A 19,321-nucleotide genomic window follows, 5' to 3' on the forward strand; every position below is an offset into this window, starting at 1 on the left:
CCACATGGCATGGCCAAAAAACCAAAAATGAAAACAAAACAAAAAACAAAAAAACAAGCAAACAAAAAAACATGGGAGCAGATGAGATGATGAGGGAGAGTTTATAAGGAATTAGTGTGTGAGGGCTGCAAGTGCTGCAGCTCTCTTGTGACCATGAGGAAAAGACCTGGGAATGGAGCCAAGACCCAGAAGATGGCATTGCTGAGGCAAGTGACAGAGAGAAACTTGGTCAAAAGTCGAGCTACTAAAGCTGATTTTACCGTTGGACTTTTCAGCAATAATACCAGTAAGTTCTTTTTGAACTTCAGTGTTTATGTCATTTCTTATGGTAAGAGTCCTGACTAGTATGACATCTCCCAAATCCTTTTGCACACTTATCTCTATCTGTCTGTGTTTCCCCACCTCCTTCCCTGTCATGGAGGAGAAGCAGCTGACCCAAAGATGCCAGAATTCACCAGTCACCCCTATCCTGAGGAGCAAAGGGGAAGGCCCTCAATCAGTGTCTATTGTCGACATTTCAGGCAAGAGTGGAGGAATTAGTTAAGAATGGGATAAAACGGTTAAGGATTTTATTTTTATTTTTGGATTGTTAGCAACCAACCCAAACTGACTCTGGCTAACTTAAGCCAAAATGGGATTTTATTGGAAGGATCACAGGTTTTCCTCACAGAATCAAAGAAGAGCTGCACAAGCTGAACAGCAAACCTGGGGAAGGGGAGGGACCAGAGCTACCCTGGGGAGCCTCAGCAGGATGGCATCACCATCCTCTCTGGGCCGCCCATCCATTGATGTGGTACAGCTCCAAGGCCTGCGCTCTCTGGTTCAAGCTTGAAACAACTCGGGGAGAGAAGATGCTTGTGGGGAGAGAGGCTGAGGCAAGATGAAGCCTCCCGGCCTGGTCCCTAGAAGCCCACCCAGCACATCTGAGAGGCTTGGCAACATGCCAGTAGATGTCTGCAGTGACCTCTCTGAGGATGGAGCCATTCCTGGGCTTCTCCAAGATGCCCGAGGCCTACAAGGAATTAAGAGCAACCTCGGCAGGCCTTCACTGCTCGTATGGCTCAGTGAGGGTGCCGGGGAAGGGCTTCCTTGGTGCTTTGGCTTTCAGGCCTCACACTGTCTCAGACTCTGCCCATCACTGGTTTCTCTGACTTCTTTAATCTTTACTCTTCCCCCCTTAGCCTATGCTCTTCATCTTTGGGAAACTTTTCTTTCATTCTACTCTTTTCCCTCCTCCAAGCTCCCCAGTTGCTGTAGACTGAATGTTTGTGCCCCCCCACCCCAAATTCTTATGTTGAAACCTAATCCCCAGTGTGATGGCATTTGGAGGTCTTTGGGAGATTATTAGGTCATGAGGGTGGAGCCCTCATGAATGGGATTAGTGTCCTTATAAAAGAGACTCCAGGGAGATCTCCTGCCCCCTCCACCATGAGAGTTTATAGTGAAAAGACAGCTAGCTCTCTGTGGGCTCTCACCAGACACCAAATCTGCTGACACCTTGATCTTGGATTTCCCAGCCTCCAGAACTGTGAGAAATATATTTTTGTTGTTTATAAGCCACCCAGTCTATGGTATTTTGTATAGCAGCCTGAATGGACTAAGACACCACCCTTTAAAAAAATGATTCTTATTAAAAAAAAAAATCATCATTATTAAAAAAGTTATTCAAGCATTACCAAAGATTTTTCAGTGAAAAGTAAGTTTTTTTAATTTTCTTCCACCCTGGACTTTATGTCTCTTGCCAGAGGCAGTGATTATTATCAGTCTCCTGAGTATCTTTACAGATGTAGCGTATGTTTATATCTCTATATATAGACCCTACATATTTTATTTTGTAAACACAGGAGAGAAGATTATAAACACACTGTTCAGTACCTTGTATCTTCCACTCGGTGATGTACCGTTCATATCAGAGCACATTGGTCTCATTCTTTTTGATGGCTGTGTTGTAGTCTACAGTGGATTCCCCACTGATGGACAGGCTCTTGTGAATACAAATGATGTTGCAGTGAACGTCCTTCTACATGGGACTTCAGGCACCTGAGCCAGTACATCTGTCAGAAACAGTAGTGCTTTCTTTTCCAAGAGATATCGAAGCTCAGTTCTGGTTTCCACCAGACTTCCCAGGCGTGGCCCACCTTGGCCACCTCCTCTTTCTCTCCACTCCTTAAATACCTACAATATGCCCACTGACATACTCAAAGGCCACCAATGACCCCCTTCCTTAGTGCACCGCCTCTGACTTTTCTGCAGAATTTGACCCCACTTCCTATCCTTTCCTGAAGCTCTCCTTGCTTGGCTGATAGGAGGGGTAATCTTTGTCCTTGCCTATCTCTAATCATGCTTTTCCTGTGTCCTTTCCTGTCTCCCAAAGGTCACCATTTGGCAGGAGCGTGAGGGCGTGGGACCTGCTGGGCCAGCCCTTTCAGCTCCTGGTTGTCCCACCCAGGGTGTCACACCTGTTGACCTCACTGCCTGGACCCTAGAGGAATGTAAGATTTTGATTTATTTCTCAGTATGGTTAGAAACAAACGCATGTGATTCCATTTATGTAAAAAGGAAAATGCACCTCCCTATCTATCTATTTATCTGTCTATCTATCCCTCCATCCACCTACAGAAATCCTCCCAGGAGTTGGCCAAATAGAACACATTGGCAATAGCACAGAGAACTCTACTCAATACTCTGTAATAACCTTTATGGGAAAAGAATCTGAAAAAGAATAGATACAAGTATATGTATAACTAAATCACTTTGCTGTACACCTGAAACCAACACAACATTGTAAATCAACTATACTGTAATATAAAATAAAATAAAAATTAAAAAAAGAAAAGAACACATTGGCAGGCCTGTTTGCAAACTCTGTGTGATACACCAAAATACTAACAGTGATTATTTCTGGATGCTATGATTGTGGATAATTTTTCTACATGCTCAACTGTTTTTTTTCTAAAATTTCAACAATGGAACATAGATATTAATAATATATTAATATTCATATATTATTATTATGTCCCAAACCTATCTTCCCCCCAACCCTCTTGCCAATTTAACTTTTACCCTAGAAATCCCTATTTGTCGGAATTCTGGGATTCTTCCTAGGTTTAAAACCTGGTAGGCATGCTTCATATTCCTTCCCTCTCATATTCTATCTTCCTACTACACTTTGTGGTTATTCGAGTGAATTTCTATCTCCTCTGTTAGATTTTTAGTTCTTAAGGGACACAGACCTTGTCTTATCTCTCTCCCTGGGGCCCATCACACAGCACAGCTCACAAACAGATGCTCCAAAAATGGTTACTGAACCTTCTGCTTGATGCCTCAGGCTTGTCGACATCCTGCAACTATCACCTGCCTGAGAAATTTCCTCTATAAATAAGCAGTTTCTGTTTCAGGTATAAACCATAGCCCTTGCTACATACGCCCCATCTCTTACCCCACCCAGGCCTCAAACTTAGAAACTGGAATTAGTGTTGGTATTCAAATCCTTAGCCAGGGTACAAGGAGTCAGCCCCCATAAGAACCAAATCATTGATGTGAAGTTCTTTTTTTCCCTCGACATTCTAGTAGCTGTCATTACATTTGCTGGGGAATTCTCGACGAGATTTTACTTGTCCTCCCATGCTGTTCTTTCTGTGGTTTCCTTGTTTCTTTTTGCGATCCCGTTCCAGATGGCTCAACAGTGCTTCCAAAATGAATATTTTGACAGATTGCTGAATGCTTGCAAACCGTGTCACCTTCGATGCCCTAATACCCCTCCTCTAATATGTCAGCGTTATTGTAATACAAGTAAGTAATACTGCTCGAACAATTCCTCATTGGTGTGACGTCTTCTCTCTGTATTGACTTTATTCAAAGAAGAAATATTACGGGGAAGGTGGTGAGATTTTCTGGATCAAAAAGAGGAAGAAAATTAGGCAACATTTAAATGCCAACAGGAACAAACAATTATTCAGAACTGAACTCAATTTTATTCTGCAATCTTAACAACAGAGATTTTTTTTATCAGCTCTCCTAATTAAGTATTGTTTAGAATTTAAAAGTCAATGCTGAGGAATTAGGGGAATTGGACAGCAAATAATCTTTACTTGATGTGGATATGATGTTATCAGTTCATTATCTCTCTGACATTCTTTTAATTCAGTGAAAGGAACAAATGCAATTCTCTGGACCTGTTTGGGCCTCAGCTTGATAGTTTCTTTGACAGTTTTCGTGTTGATGTTCTTGCTCAGGAAGATGAGCTCCGAGCCATTAAAGGACGAATTTAAAAACACAGGTTGGTTTGATGGTTGATCTTTGAAATCTGTTTCCAAGAGGTGGCTATGGTGAATTTCAGTTCCTTTTCTTTTTTCATGTTGAGTGTCTCATCCGGTAAGGGCCCTTTTGAGTGTGTTAGATGACAGGTTAAATGAACTCTTGGAAGAAGTGAGCTTTCTTTTCAATTTTTACACCTTCTTTGCTGATGTCCTACAATGTCAGCCTTCCCCAACATTTTTTCTAATTACTCTTTTGAAGTACTGAGGCTTCCTTGGGAAACATCCATCTCTTTGACAAAGTTAGCACATTGATTAAACGTCATGCTATCAGAAAAGCTAGCCAGATTTGGTACTATTGGGAAAAGTATATTTGGCAAGATCCGTGGCCATATTTTCATACAAATATAAGTGTTGTTTGCTTGGGTGAACATTTTACTGCGAAAAATGCTAGAAATGAATACCAGTTGCTCCTGGATTATTTAAGCAATCATCTCAAAGATTTTTGTCTTTATTAAGCAGTAGAGAACCAGTCCCAGAGAAGTGAATGTTCTACTTAAAGGCTTTGTAAGATCAAAATATTTCAGCACCTTTGCCCATGATCTAACTCCCGAACACTTTGCAGCCATTGCCCTATTTCTTTTGCATGTATTTTCCGTGCATAATCTGTAAAGCATCCACCTCATTTGCTTTCTAGTGCAGTAAAGGGAGGGAGATGGCTATTCCATATGATTTACTCATTTCTCTTTTTTTGCCTGGGGTCTGAGAGACAGGTGGGGAGTGACTTTAGTGTGACGTTTTGGAAGATGGAGTTACACTGCAGAAGGTTGAGGAAGTAGTAAACGTGCCTTCATAGACATATATGGGGATGTAGCGGAGACTCCTTCCTTCTGTGATGATGACAGATTCATTTAAAAAAAAAAAGTAATCTGCCACAAAATGCTCTGTAAGAGAAGCATCTTTACTGTGAATTCTAAAGTGTCACCCAACACTGATTTTGGTGTGCTGTAACATATGGTAATTTGTCATTTCACGTGTGTAAAAAGGCTCAGTACCTTAATGCATCCAAGGGCCAAGTGGGTGAGAAATGAATGTAGTGGGCTGCTTGAGGCTTCGGCGATAGGGGAGCCCGTGCCCTGCTTGAAGGAGACAGGTGCTATCGACTCCCAATTGTTTCCGTGTAGGAATGTTGGCTCCTAGGGGCCACATTTTGTTTTCTTAAAAAAAAAAAAAAAAAAAGAGGCCAGTTGTCTAGATTTGTATGTAAAATCTCTTGCTTTTCAAATGTGGGCCAATGTAAAACAGACAAGCGAACACTTAAAAACACTGTACGCCCTAAACCAAGCATGTCTTTGAACCCAGTGTGGCCCATGGTCTGTCAGTTCATGACGTCTAGTGTAGGACCCACTTATTTGTTCTGTGGGAAGAGACACATCTCACGATGCTTTGATCCTGGATGTGTGCTGCTAAGTCTGGCACAACCATGCGCCCTGAAAAGTTTAGGTTAACGGTTCTGTTTCTGCATAATCAGGATCGGCTCTCCAGAAGGATGCTAATGCAGACCTGTATGAGAGCGATGATGGCGGGACTGGTGCGGAAACTCTTCTTTCAAGAGGCCTTGGGTACACAGTGGAAGAATGTACGTGTGAAGACTGTGTCAGGAGCAAACCAAAGGTCGATTCTGACCATTTCTTTCCACTCCCAGCCATGGAGGAAGGTGCAACCATTCTTGTCACCACGAAAACAAACGACTACTGCAACAGCCTGCTAGCTGCCTCGAGTGTCACGGGGACGGAGAAATCAATTTTCCCAGCTAATTAACCATTTCGATGGTATAGAGCTACTTGGAAAATCTTTTGTCAGAAGAAAAGGATGATGTATCAGATCTTTTTAGGATGATTGTACTTATCAGTGGATGATATGGCTTTTTGTTCTCTAATTCTGGAAAATCTTTGTTAGATATATTTTTCTACCTTACTGTTGGGAGCTTAGCTGTGGAAACTTCCTTGGTTTCATGATTAAATTGACTCACTGAAAAAAAAAAAAGCACTGCAATGTGTAGATTCCATAGTCACACATTTCTGTGGCTAGACCACTTCTCTCTTATACATGCACACATACATTTCAGGACAGACTGGATTTCTTTTTATTGTTAAAGGAAAGCAAGGTTATCCTATGTACTTTCTATCTACAGGAGAAGCCTAGAGCCAGCCACACTAATTCAGTGTGCAGTGCATGGCCAGTTCCTGACCTTGTGAGCTTTCAGCTTCATGGTGGCATCAGGCATTATTATAATCACATAAATAAACGTGTAGTTGCAAACTGTGATAAATGGGTACTAGGTATCATTTTTGCACCTACATGCAGGTAATAATAATGATAGCTAGCATTTATTTACCCTTACTAATGTGCTAGGGGTTGTTCCAAGTGCTTTACCTGTACTAACTCATTTAATATATACAACAAACCACAAGGTACGTGGATCATTATTATCTGCATGTTACAGGTGATGACAGAAACTAAGTCAGAGCAAGATCACATAGCCGGTAAATGGCAGGGCCAGATTTAAACCCAGACATTCTGATCTATTCCCTTTTCCCTCTTCACATCAATTTAATTCCATTTCTGAGTTTCCCCATCTCTTTGGGCTAAAATCTTAGTCATTATTGGGAGAGGGTTGCCTTCCCTGGGTTGTGCAAAGGTCCTGAGGTGCTATGGAAAGGGCTGTGCAATAGGCAGTGCCCTCTGGTAATCTGTTGACTTTGATCATTGTTAAGATGCCCACTGGCACCACAGCAGAGACCCTGAAGGTCTTGGGGCTTTGTGGTTTTGTGTCAGGTTTTGGGTATGGAGAAACTTGGTGGGAACTTTTTACCCACTCAGGGCCCATCATGGCTCCATTCCAGGCCTTTGAGGGCCATAGGAGACAACGCAGTATAGCGGTGAAGGCACTGGCTCTTGGAGTTTGACTCCAGGCTCTGTTACTAGGAAGTTATAGACATTGGGTGACTGTGAGAAAGTTACTTAACCACTCTATGCCTCAGTTTCCCCATCTGTAAAATGGGGATAATAATAGTATCTATTTATAATGTTGTTTTAGGGATTAAATGAAAATATACACACACATACATTTATTATTTATTTATTCCCATGAAAAGTTTCTGGTTCATGTTAAGTACTTTGTGTTAGTTACATTCCCATCATGGTTTTTATTAGTGCTTTGAGGTCTAGTCTCTTTGAGGGCAGGCACACACTCCTTTTCTGTTATATGGCCTGGGAATATTCCTCCTAGTTTCTCACAGGCCTTCTTCCTTCTCCCCTCACCCCCCTCAATGAGTTTAGATTTTTTCAAAAGCCCAGAAGAGCTGCTGACATCAGGCTTTTGATTCTTGGTCCTCCAGTACCAGGCTAAATCTCGGGAGGAAGGAATTACAATACTTAAAGGGGGGGTGGCTGGTGGTGGAAAATGTAAAGCACACTCTACGAGTTCAATAACCTATACCATCTCAAGTGCCATGAAGACAATTCCATGAAGCAAGTATGTGATGTCTCACCAAAAGTTACAGAGGCAGACAGACCTAAACTAGGCTTTCTGCGGGGGAGAGGAGGGATTCAGACACACTGACTCTTTAACTAGAATAACAAATTAGCAGCAACTACAAAGTACAATTTTGAAAATGGGAAAAACAACCCCACCAACCAAACACACAAGTATTTTCATTTTTACATTCTATCATAGTCCCTGCACATGACTGTATTTTGACTTTTTTAAAAAAAATTAATTAATTAATTAATTTTTGGCTGTGTTGGGTCTTCGTTTCTGTGCGAGGGCTTTCTCTAGTTGTGGCGAGTGGGGGCCACTCTTCATCGTGGTGCGCGGGCCTCTCACTATCGTGGCCTCTCTTGTGGAGCACAGGCTCCAGACGCGCAGGCTCAGTAGTTGTGGCTCACGGGCCTAGTTGCTCTGCGGCATGTGGGCTCCTCCCAGACCAGGGCTCGAACCCGTGTCCCCTGCATTGGCAGGCAGACTCTCAACCACTGCGCCACCAGGGAAGCCCTGTATTTTGACTTTTGACACAACTGTAATCATGGTGTACAGACCATTTTGCATGGGGCTTTTTTTTTTTTCCAAACCGTGTGGCATGTGGGATCTTACCAGTTCCCTGACCAGGGATCAAACCCATGCCCCCTGCAGTGGAAGCATGTAGGCTTAACCACTGGACCACGGGGGAATTCCCTGAACAGGGCTTTTTTTTTAACTTATTCTGTTATCACTGGCCTTTCCTTGCATTTCCATAACCTTTATAATTAGCACTTTCAACTACGAGATTCTTTGTGAGGTGGGCCATGATTTGCTTAGCTATTCTTCTGTAACCTGGCTTTGGTGCTTTTCACTTTTTCTCTATCATAAATAATGCTGCAGAGCATCCTTCTCCAAAGATCTCTCGATCTCTGCTGAATCCAAAAGGTAAATTCCCAGGGGCCAGAGAGTATGTGTTGAGAGGCAATGCAGTAGGAAGACCAAGGGGATGTGGGTCACGCAGAACTCGGCTGGAATTCTGGCTCCATTTCCCCGTGGGGGCCTCAATTCAGTGTTTTGTGGATCAAGACTTAGAAGTGGATCAATCGTCTCAGTCAGCACTGAAAAAAAGAAAAGTCGAAGAGAATACATTACCTACAGAATTGTTTTGTTAAACAGCTTCTTAAATATATGTATTTGTGTACTGGGTTGTGGTGTAAAATGCATTTTCTTTTACTCTGGGTTGTGGGCAAAACAAGTTGGGAAAACACTCCTTTAACCTTTCTGAGTCCCCTTTCCCTTATCTGTAAAATGGGGCAGTAACCTGACCTTCTTTCAAACACGACCCATCTACGTTCACACCACTGCCACCACCGTAGCCCCAGGCACTAGTATCTCTTGCCAGACAATTGCAGTGGCCCCCTAACCAGCTGCCCCTTCTCCACCCTGCTCCACTACAATTCATTCTCAACCCAGGAAGAGGAATCACCTTAATACCTAATTCACATTGCGTCACTCCCCTCCTTAAATTCTTGTAATGATTTCGCATTCCCTTATCTCCTTAGAGTTAGGCAGGAAAGTCCAACCCATTCACCATGGCCTGCAGGGCCCTCCACCCACCTCTTCAGTCTCCTCTCTCACACCTCTTCTCCCTCACCCTTTCACTCCAGTCAACCCCTCCTTCTGGAACACCCTTCCCGTCGATCTTCCCGGGCCGTCTCCCTCTTACCATCCAGGTCTCTAAAGTCGTCTCCAGAGAGTGGCCCCCCGGGACTGCCCACCTCCCCTGTCCCCACGCTTTGGCCCATTCCTCTTTTTAAATTTCCCCGTTCCGCTTCTAGCGCTCTCGAACCGCGTTGTCTCGTTTCTCGTGGCCACCGTCCCGTCTGGCTCCCCGACAGAGGTGTGAGCCCAGGATGGCGGGGAGGCGTCCCGTCCGGTGACCGCCTTGCTGATCGCGAGGCGTCGCTGCGGGGGTCTCCGGTCTGCCTCGGGCGCCCAGCAGCCTCGGGGCGGCGAGCTTCACCCCAACTCTGCCGCCCGGCGCGGGTGTTTACGTTCCGGGTCGGGGGGCGGGGCCGCGCCGGCTGGGTTCTACTTCCGGGGCGGGGCGGCAGGCGGGGCGGGGCGCGCCGTCTCCTGGCCTGTCTGGAGGGCTGTAGCGGCAGTGGCGGCGGCAGTGGCGGCAGTGGCGGCGGCACGGCAGGCACCGGCCCGGGGAGCGGCACCATGAGCGGTGAGTGGCGGCCTGGCCGCTGTCACCCACCCCAGCCGCCCCGGCTCCCGCCGCACCAGCTGCACACTCCGGCCCCCGAGTCCCTGCGTCCCGCTCGCTCGCGGACCCCGTCCCATCGCTTCCAGTTTCCTGACCCCCATGTACGCCCAGTTCTTAGCTTCTGGTCACCTGCACTTTTCTGGCGTCCCGGGTCCAGGCACTCCTAGTCCCTTGACTCCTGTCCATCATTTACAACCAGCTCCTGGACACCTGTCCCCCAGATCGCCCAGTCCCTCCCAGTCCAGTTACCGACCCCCAGTTCTCAGACCTCCTGTGTCTCAGTCCCTCCTAACTCCTAGACTCCCTGAGTCCCAGTTCCAGTTGCGGGTCCCCCTGCTCCCCAGTCATTCCCACCACCCAGGCCCCTGTCCCCAGTCACTCCGATCTACACACAGGCAAAGAGTGCCTCATTCTTAGTTTGCTGCCTCCTGAGCCTCGTGTCCCCCGCTAGCTCTCGGTTCCAGAGGACGCTTGGTTCTTCTCATTTTCCCTCTCTGGTTCTGCTTCTTGTATTTTGGTTATTTTTTCATACTCCATTTCATACTCCTTCCATTTCTTTTCCTAGCTCATTTGAGGTCTCCCTAGTCCTGCCCAGCAGCCCGTCCCCTCTTGTCCAATGCTGAGCTCATTTGGGGACCTCTGCCCTTCCCAGTCCGACCCTGTCTCTCCCACTGGGGAGCGGGGTGGTTTTGGTGGGAGGCTTGATGTATGTGTGGACAGCTTGCCTTCAGTGTTTCTGAAGTTTAGTCCCTAGACTTGGACGCGTGTTCTCAGCCCTTTCCACTCATGAGATCCGTTGGTGTTTTGGTGCTAAGTCATTCCTGGGTGTAGTATGTAGAGATGGGAGTGACTCAGGGAAGCCTTGCAGCTGCCCTGACTGGGATCTGGATTTACTTAGGAGGACCCGCCTACCCTCCTTCTGCCTGTTTTCCCCTCACTGTGGAATAGCCTCTACAGAATCCTTGCAACCAGCCCAGCTGGCCCTGGCCTTGGACTCAGGCATTTCTGGAGGTCGAGGCGGGGCAAGGTGAAGGCCATGTGTCTCTCTTCATCTTTAACTTTTTTTTTTTTTTTTCAAGGAACTCCTTTATTTATTTATTTATTTTTGGCTGTGTTGGGTCTTCGTTTCTGTGCGAGGGCTTTCTGTAGTTGCGGCAAGCGGGGGCCACCCTTCATCGCGGTGCGCGGGCCTCTCATTATCGCGGCCTCTCTTGTTGCGGAGCACAGGCTCCAGACGCGCAGGCTCAGTAGTTGTGGCTCACGGGCTTAGTTGCTCCGCGGCATGTGGGATCTTCCCAGACCAGGGCTCGAACCCGTGTCCCCTGCATTGGCAGGCAGATTCTCAACCACTGCGCCACCAGGGAAGCCCCCATCTTTAACTTTTAAGTTAACTCTGTGGATCATTTTCCATAACTTAGGTGCCTTTTGTTTTGCTATTCATGAGCAAGGTTTGTGAAATTGATGGTCCTAATGGGGGAGCTGGGGAGGGGGGTTTTCCTGGGAGATAGTCCAGCTTCTGTTGTCAGATGATTTTTGGCCTCACTAGAGTTTCTGGTCCTTGAACATTAGTGATACCACAACAAAGATGCGATGAGCTGGTTTCCACCCAGGAGGTAGTACAGCCTGGAATAAGTGCAGACCTTGTGGGCAGACAGCTTGGGTTCAAATACCTGCTCTGCCACATAAACCTGTGTGATTTAGAGCAAGTTGCTCTGCCGTTCTGGAAGTCTCAGCAAAATGAGGATAAATAATAGTACCTGTATCCTAGGCTTGTTGCAATGACTAACGTTACTCACGTAAAGCGATTGGTACTGTGCCCCTTACATGGTGTGTAGTCAGGAACTTGAGAGCTGCCATTGTTTCTGTAAGGACCCTTGTGGGGTTCAGGTGGGGTTGTTTTCTGGCCCAGCTCTGGGACAAGGGCTGGGGCTAAGAACGCCCTGAATTTTCTTTTTAATGTGACCATGGAGTCTCTGCCTTGAGCTCACAGTTCTGGACCATTCTCTTTACTGTCTTCATTGGGAGCAAGTGAAATTGACAAGCCAAGGGAAACTGACCAATGTATACTTTAAGGAGCAACTTACTGTCAAAACTAAGGAAGTTTTAAAATTCAGTTAAAAAACCCCATTAGGTCTAAGGTTAAACAAATTACAGAAGGAAACCAACACATGGCTTTTTAAGGAAAAACCATGAAGGATGAAAGCCTTCTTTTGGAAAGATTGTAATTGAGGCAGAAAAAGTGGTTGCTGAGGATTGGAAGGGGAAGTCCAAGGTATTTTCCACCTATGGGATTAATAATTGGCACATAAAATAATGTGGCATGGAAATATTTACTCTCTTTTGCATATTTTTTTTAAAGAAAATTTCAAGCAAAAAAAAAAAAAAAGTGGAGAGAATAGTCTAATGAACAATTACCAACTCATGACACTTCACCCACATACCTGTCTACTTCCTACCTCTCTCCCCAGTTTATTTTGAAGCAAATCCTAGACACCCAGCAAATCCTATCATTTCTTCTTCTTCTTTTTTTTTTTTTGGCTGCGTTGGGTCTTCGTTGCTGTGTGCGGGCTTTAGTTGCAGCGAGCGGGAGCTACTTTTCGCTGCGGTGCGCGGGCTTCTCATTGCGGTGGCTTCTCTTGTGGAGCACGGGCTCTAGGCCCGCAGGCTTCAGTAGTTGCAGCACACAGGTCAGTAGTTGCAGCACGCGGACTTCAGTAGTTGTGGCGCACGGGCTCAGTAGTTGTGGCTTGCAGGCCCTAGATCGCAGGCTCAGTACTTGTGGTGCACGGGCTTTGTTGCTCCACAGCATGTGGGATCTTCCCAGACCAGGGATTGAACCCATGTCCCCTGCATTGGCAGGTGGATTCTTAACCAGTGCGCCACCAGGGAAGTCCTATATCATTTCATCTGTAAATTTTTAAAAAAATATTTCTCTCTAAGATATAGGGACTCCTTTTTAAAAAAAATAACTCAATTCCATTATCATACCTATAGGAAATGAGCAGTAATTCATTAATATCAGATATTCAATGTTAAATTTCCATGATTGCCTTATAATTTTATTTTATAGTGTATTTTTTTTTTTGGCCACGCCGCGTGGCTTGCCCGATCTTAGTTCCCCGACCAGGGATTGAACCCAGGCCCTGGCAGTGAAAGCTCTGAGTCCTAACCGCTGGACTGCCAGGGAATTCCCTATAGTGTATTTTTAAAAGTCAGGGTCTAAATATGGTTTAAACAATGCAAATTGATTTGTCTTTTAATTTTTTTAGGTCTCTTTCTCTCTCTTTTTTTTTTAATGTTTAACATATTTACAGAATTGTGCAAACATCACCATAATAAATTTTAGAACATTTTCATTACTCCAGAAAAGAAACTTCACACCCATTAATAGCTCTTCTTCATTTTCTGTTCCTTCAGCGCCAGGCAACCAGTAATCTACTTTCTCTCTCTATGGATTTGCCTATTCTGGATATTTCATATAAATCAAATAATACAATATGTGACCTTTGTGTCTCTTTTCACTAAGTATCATGTTTTTAAGATTCATCATGTTGTAGCATGTATCTGTACTTTATTCCTTTTTGTGACTGAATAATATTCTGTTGTATGGCTATTCCACATTTTGTTTATCCATTCATCATTTGACAGACATGGACTTGTTTCCACTTTTTGGCTATTATGAATAATGCTGCTGTGAACATTCACGTACAGATTTTTGTGTGGATAATATGTTTTCATTTCTCTTGGACAGATATCTAAGAGCAGAATTGCTGAGTGTGTTTGAGGAACTGTCAGACTGTTTTCCAAAGCAGCTGCACCATTTTCCATTCCTGCATCATTTACAGCACTGTAAAAAGGTTCTGGTTTCTTCCTGCCCTCACCAATAGTCTTTTTGATAATAACCATTCTAGTGAGTGTAAAGTGGTATCTCTTTGTGGCTTTGATTTGCATTTCCCTAATGAGTAATGATATTGAGCATTTTTTCATGTGCTTGTTGGCCATTTGTATATTTTCTCTGGAGAAATGTCTGTTCAGATTCTTTGTCCATTTTTTTTTTTTTTTAAATTGGGTTGTTTTTATCGTTGAGCTGTAAGAATGCTATATAATTTCTGGCTACAAGTCCCTTATCAGATATCTTTACAAAAAATTTTCTCCTGTTCTGTGGGTTGTTTTTCACTTTCTTGGTGGTATCCTTTGAAACACAAAGTCTTTTTTTAAACTATGGGTTCCCCTTTCATCTCTCTCGTTTTTTTTGCCCCCTTGCCATTTTTTTTGAAGGAAACAGTTTATCCTGTTAGGTTTCTTTGTGGGATTTTGCTGATGGTATCCTTTTGGTGTAGTTTGACATGTTTCTCAGTTTCTCGAGTAGCCTATAAATTGGCAATTAGAGTCTGTTGTGTCTTGCAGCTGAAAATATTGGAGTGGAGGCAGAGGTCAGATGGGTACAAGGCCAAATACATTAAGTACAAATCACCAGGAACTGGAATGGTTAGGTAATGCATGCACAAGATAAATGGGCATCACGGGGCCAGGAACAACTAAGATGACCGTTAATAGGGGAGTGGACAAATATATGTGGTATGGTCACATGATGGAAAACCTCAAAGATGTTAAAAGGAATAAATTAGATTTATACACATCACTGTGGCTATATCTCAACATTAATGTTCTCTAAAAAGAAGCAAGGTACAGAATTATATTTAAAATATATACCTTGATGCACATCAAAACATGCACATAAAACAATGTTTATGGATTCATGTATGTGTGTAGAAGTAAACAAATTGCTAGGAGGATGGATACCTGCCAGATGTGGGTGGTTGTTTCAGTGTGATAGTGTGATGATTTACTTGTTTCTCTTTAAAGAATCCGGTAGGTAGGAATACTTGATTATCAGCCTCTACTAGCTAAGGAATTCTGATGTTCAGATAATGCTTTTGCTCTTACTGGGGAAAGTAGAACTTGTAGGGTCAGAAAGTCATTATGATTCTCAAGCACTGTCTTTGGTAAGACTTTATAGTTGAAGCTACTTGATGCTCATTTCCATCAGTAATTACTCTGTCACGAATCCTTCTTAAGTTAGAAAGACCCTGAAACCCCCATTTCAAGGCCTGGGGAAAGCCAGACCCAGAGAGGTCAAATAATGAGTGAAGCAGACAAGCTCTAAGGGGCTGAAACACCAGAGTTGGGGGCTTAGTGGGTAATTTACTGCTGTGTCTTTTCTGATGTTTAGGTTCATTTTGGCAGCTTTTTTCTTATTTTTCTGGAATGTTGAAGGTCATGATTTTCTCTTTGGCATTGACTGCGTCGTCTCCAGCAGTGGCTTGTATTTGGAATAAAGGATCAGCTGATGGTGGATGGGGAGATAAATTAGGAGTTTGGGAATAACATACACACTACTATATATAAAACAGGTAAACAACAAGGACCTACTGCATAGCACAAGGAAGTATATTCAATATCTTATAGTAACCTATAATGGAAAAGAATCTGAAAAAGAATATATATATATATATATATATATATATGCCAAATCACTTTGCTGTACACCTGAAACACAACATTGTAAATTAACTATACTTCAATTTAGAAAATGGTTAAAAAAAGAATCAGCTGAAATGAGTGAACGGAAAAAAGAATAGCTGCAGTCATTCGAAGCAGAAAAAGTGATGATATCACCTTTTTCCCCCCCATTGAAGGCACTGGGCTGATCTGTTATGGCAGATTGTAAGAAGAAACTGTTGCACTGTCAGCAAACATTTGACTGCCTGCCTCTCTTGTGAGCAAGTGGCAATGGACTCAGTCCCACTGATCTCCACTCTCCCGCTTCCCGGTTGCATGGCTCTGCCTGGGTGACCAACAGGAAGTCAAATGCTCAGAGGTCTTAAATTTTGGAACTAAATTCTCTAAATTCTGGCAGTGTGAACATAATCCCAGATAAAGCACCTCCCGTCTTGCTACCGTCTTGCCTGCACACAGGCCATGCATTCTCAACGGGGTGATATCACCCCTGTGGGGGAGAAACATCTATTCTTGTGTCTAAAGCACAGATATGCATGATGGTAATACATCTGTGGTATTAAAATTTCATGGCGGGGGTGATTAAGGAAAAAATGTCTAAAAAGGATCCTGACAGAGAATGAGAAAAAGCTTGAGAAATGTTGACATAGGCTGAAGTAATTTTATCACTATCATATAAATTCACATTTTGCTTTTACCCTTAACATTTCTGGATAAAACTTTATCATATTGCTACATGGTCTTCATATTGATATCTTTTATGGACTTCATAATCCATCAGTAATCCATCATTATACATATGGCATAACTTTTAAATTACTGACTTTACTTGTGGAAACTTATCCCCCCCCCTTTTTTTCCTTTTTGTTCCTATTATACATAATGATGCAGTGAACATTTTTGTTCAAGGTAGTTTTTCTTCCTTTTGATGATGTCTTTAGGATGATTTCCTTGAAGTAGTGTTAACATGAAAGTGTTGATGGTTCTTTTTTTTTTTTTTTTTAATTAATTAATTAATTTATTTTTGGCTGTGTTGGGTCTTCGTTTTCTGTGCGAGGGCTTTCCCTAGCTGTGGCAAGCGGGGGCCACTCTTCATCGTGGTGCGCGGGCCTCTCACTATCGCGGCCTCTCTTGTTGCGGAGCACAGGCTCCAGACGCGCAGGCTCGGTAGTTGTGGCTCACGGGCCTAGCCGCTCCGCGGCATGTGGGATCTTCCCGGACCGGGGCACGAACCCGTGTCCCCTGCATTGGCAGGCGGATTCCCAACCACTGCGCCACCAGGGAAGCCCTGTTGATGGTTCTTGATTGCTCTTTCCGCCAAAGCAATTGCACTTGTTTAAAACGCTACCAGTGAGGGGCTTCCCTGGTGGCGCAGTGGTTAAGAATCTGCCTGCCAATACAGGGGACACAGGTTCGATCCCTGATCTGGGAAGATCCCACATGCCACGGAGCAACTAAGCCCGTGCACCACAGCTACTGAAGCCCGCGTGCCTAGAGCCCGTGCTCCGCAACAAGAGAAGCCACCGCAGTGAGAAGCCTGCGCACAGCAATGAAGAGTAGCCCCCGCTCGCCGCAACTAGAGAAAGCCCTCGCGCGCGAAGCAACGAAGACCCAACACAAAAAATGCTACCAGTGAGAGTGAGGCAGTGGTAGCAGCAGAGCCTGGCCAGAAATTCAGGGTTCAACATTCAGCAATCATTTGTTGGATGACAGTTTGGCGCATCTTCTGTCACTTAGCAGAGGGCTGTACTGTCGGTGTTTGTTGAAGGGAATTGAAAGAATGTACCCAAAATGTTAGAGTAATGGGTATGTTAACCAGGACTCTTCCTCCCACACACCCGGCCATGCCACGCAGCTTATGGGACCTTAGTTTCCCGACCAGGGATCAAACCCGGGCCCCAGCAGTGAAAGCACCGACTCCTAACCACTGGATCGCCAGGGAATTCCCCAGGACTCTTTTCAATTGCATGTGGTGGAAGCTGATTCCAGCACAATGGGAGTTTAAAGCATCTTGTGCTGGAAAGGTCTAGGGATAGCCTGGCTTCAGCCTTAGCTGATGCTTAGAGAGTCATCAGGACCACCTTTCTGGCCGGCTCGCAACTCTCAATACTTTCCTCTCTGTTGGCTTCACCCTCAGACAGCCTCCCCTCCATGGAGGCAAGCCGGCCACTGGCAGCTCTTGGGTCGCATCCTACAATGTAGCAACACCCAAGCGGGCAGGCCTTTTCCAGTTGCTCCGGCAGAAGTCCTGGGGCTGACTCATAGTGGTCTGGCTGGCCTCGCGGCCATCCTGGAACCAACCCATCACCGTGGCTCTGGCTGCCCATGCCTGGATCATATGCCCAGTCCAGAGCCCAAGGGTGGCATCTGTCCCACTTGTTGTCTGGATGGAGGATGAACTGAAGGGGGAGGGAGGGCTCTTGTCATTTGGTGGGGGGTGGTCAAGGAAGACCTCGCAGGGAAGGTGATGTCTCAGCAGAGACCCGAGGGAGGCGAGGGTGACTCCTGAGCATCTGGACAGGTGAGGATGCCTTTTGCTGAGGTGGGAAAGGCTGTGGGAGGAGCAGCCTGAGGCCTCCAGGGAGAGTGAGGGCCCTTTCCCAGCCCTGACTTGTGCTCACCCATCCAGAAGCCCTCAGGGGCCTGTGCTCCCCGGCTTCCCACGAGGGGGGAACTTGCCCACTGGCACCCCGCTTCTCCTTGCCTGTGTCTGCATAGTTTGGAATCTGCTGTTTCCTCCTCCACCTTAAAAAAAAAAAAAAAAAAGCAAAACCCCCAAATGACATTAAAGGCTATTGTGAAAACAATATACCTATAAATATACCTTTCTAACATATTAAATATTTAGATTTTTAGGTATTCCACTTCTGTCTATGTTCAAAGCATATGCATTTTACCTAATTGCATTGAGTCTACATTTGAATTAGTGTTTTCACTTATGATAGCATTTACCCATGTTCCTTCTCTTCACAATTATTTAAAAATGCTGCGTAACATTCCACTAAATTGACATGCTGCAGTTATTTAACCTTTCTCCCATTGTAGGAAAAGAAAGTAAATTCCATTTATGATGTTCTAGGATGGAGTTGGCAAACGTTTTCTGTAAAGGGCCAGATAGTAAATATTTTCTGCTTTGTGGGCCATCTGGTCTCCATCCCAACTACTCATCCCTGTTGTATAAAAGCAGCACGGGCAATACGCAAGTGAAAGCACGTGGCTGTGTTCCAATAAAACTTTATTTAGAAGACCTGCAGTTTGGGGGCTGTAGGTTGCTGACCCCTGTTCTAGAACGCTGTGGGAAAAATCTGCACCCCTGAAACCATGTTTAGGCAGGCATCATGTTGCAGTGGAAAAACACTTGCACTCAGGCAATCCTGGATTTAACTCGCATTTGAAGAACCTGAGCAAGTTGTTGAACTTCTCCGACTCTTCATTCCCTCATCAGAAAATGGAAATGAAAGTGAGTGATGAATGTACAATGCCTTACTCAGTACCTGGAAGACAGAGAGACTGGTAAGGAAGTTACTTATTGCTTTTCTCATAATCCCAACCCCCCCACCCCGGCCCATTCCTCCTTAGCTTAGTTTCCCAGGAGTCAGGAAGGTGCTTTGATGTTCTTGTAGTTTTTGGTATTCCCTGCTCGTTGCTTTCCAGGACTCTGCACTGGTACTCATTACCAGTGGTGCATTCCTGTATCCCTGGAGCTTTACGAGCAATGGGGAATTTCATTTTAAAAAAAAATTGAAGTAT

The 19,321-nt window shown here is 44.7% G+C and overlaps 3 protein-coding genes across 4 annotated transcripts in view; 2 read left to right on the top strand and 1 right to left on the bottom strand.

Moving 5' to 3' along the window:
- Positions 1–2,404: 2,404 nt before the first annotated feature.
- TNFRSF17 (TNF receptor superfamily member 17) lies at positions 2,405–6,243 on the top strand. The gene is made up of 4 exons (XM_061208097.1): positions 2,405–2,492; positions 3,675–3,792; positions 4,148–4,279; positions 5,788–6,243. The coding sequence occupies exons 2-4, from the start codon at positions 3,675–3,677 to the stop codon at positions 6,075–6,077; spliced, it is 540 nt and encodes a 179-aa protein (XP_061064080.1). The 5' UTR covers positions 2,405–2,492; the 3' UTR covers positions 6,078–6,243.
- Positions 6,244–7,409: 1,166 nt separating this feature from the next.
- LOC133104211 (uncharacterized) lies at positions 7,410–10,007 on the bottom strand. The gene is made up of 2 exons (XM_061209858.1): positions 9,506–10,007; positions 7,410–8,897 (listed from the first exon to the last, which is right to left on the bottom strand). The coding sequence occupies exons 1-2, from the start codon at positions 10,005–10,007 to the stop codon at positions 8,662–8,664; spliced, it is 738 nt and encodes a 245-aa protein (XP_061065841.1). The 3' UTR covers positions 7,410–8,661.
- The window catches only part of SNX29 (sorting nexin 29), a 562,097-nt gene continuing 552,694 nt past the window's right edge, over positions 9,919–19,321 (top strand). The window contains exon 1 of one of the 2 annotated variants that reach the window (XM_061208309.1): positions 9,919–10,012. In XM_061208309.1, coding sequence (XP_061064292.1) covers positions 10,006–10,012 — 7 coding nt within the window. In that variant the 5' untranslated portion in view covers positions 9,919–10,005. Of the gene's footprint in view, positions 10,013–10,139; positions 10,153–19,321 lie in introns of those variants that run through there. The other variant, XM_061208310.1, reaches the window with a different exon arrangement.

The sequence above is a fragment of the Eubalaena glacialis genome, chromosome 13 (assembly GCF_028564815.1).
Source record: "Eubalaena glacialis isolate mEubGla1 chromosome 13, mEubGla1.1.hap2.+ XY, whole genome shotgun sequence".
In the NCBI taxonomy this organism is placed as follows: Eukaryota; Metazoa; Chordata; class Mammalia; order Artiodactyla; family Balaenidae; genus Eubalaena; species Eubalaena glacialis.

Excerpts from the sequence above, each read along its gene's own strand:
- LOC133104211 (XM_061209858.1), bottom strand. The coding sequence starts at position 10,007 with ATGGTGCCGCTCCCCGGGCCGGTGCCTGCCGTGCCGCCGCCACTGCCG. Across the intron at positions 8,898-9,505 it reads CGACTTTAGAGACCTGGATG|TGCTGACTGAGACGATTGAT; the intron begins GTAAGAGGGAGA and ends TCTTTTTTTCAG.
- TNFRSF17 (XM_061208097.1), top strand. The coding sequence starts at position 3,675 with ATGGCTCAACAGTGCTTCCAAAATGAATATTTTGACAGATTGCTGAAT. Across the intron at positions 3,793-4,147 it reads TCAGCGTTATTGTAATACAA|TGAAAGGAACAAATGCAATT; the intron begins GTAAGTAATACT and ends CTTTTAATTCAG. Across the intron at positions 4,280-5,787 it reads GGACGAATTTAAAAACACAG|GATCGGCTCTCCAGAAGGAT; the intron begins GTTGGTTTGATG and ends CTGCATAATCAG.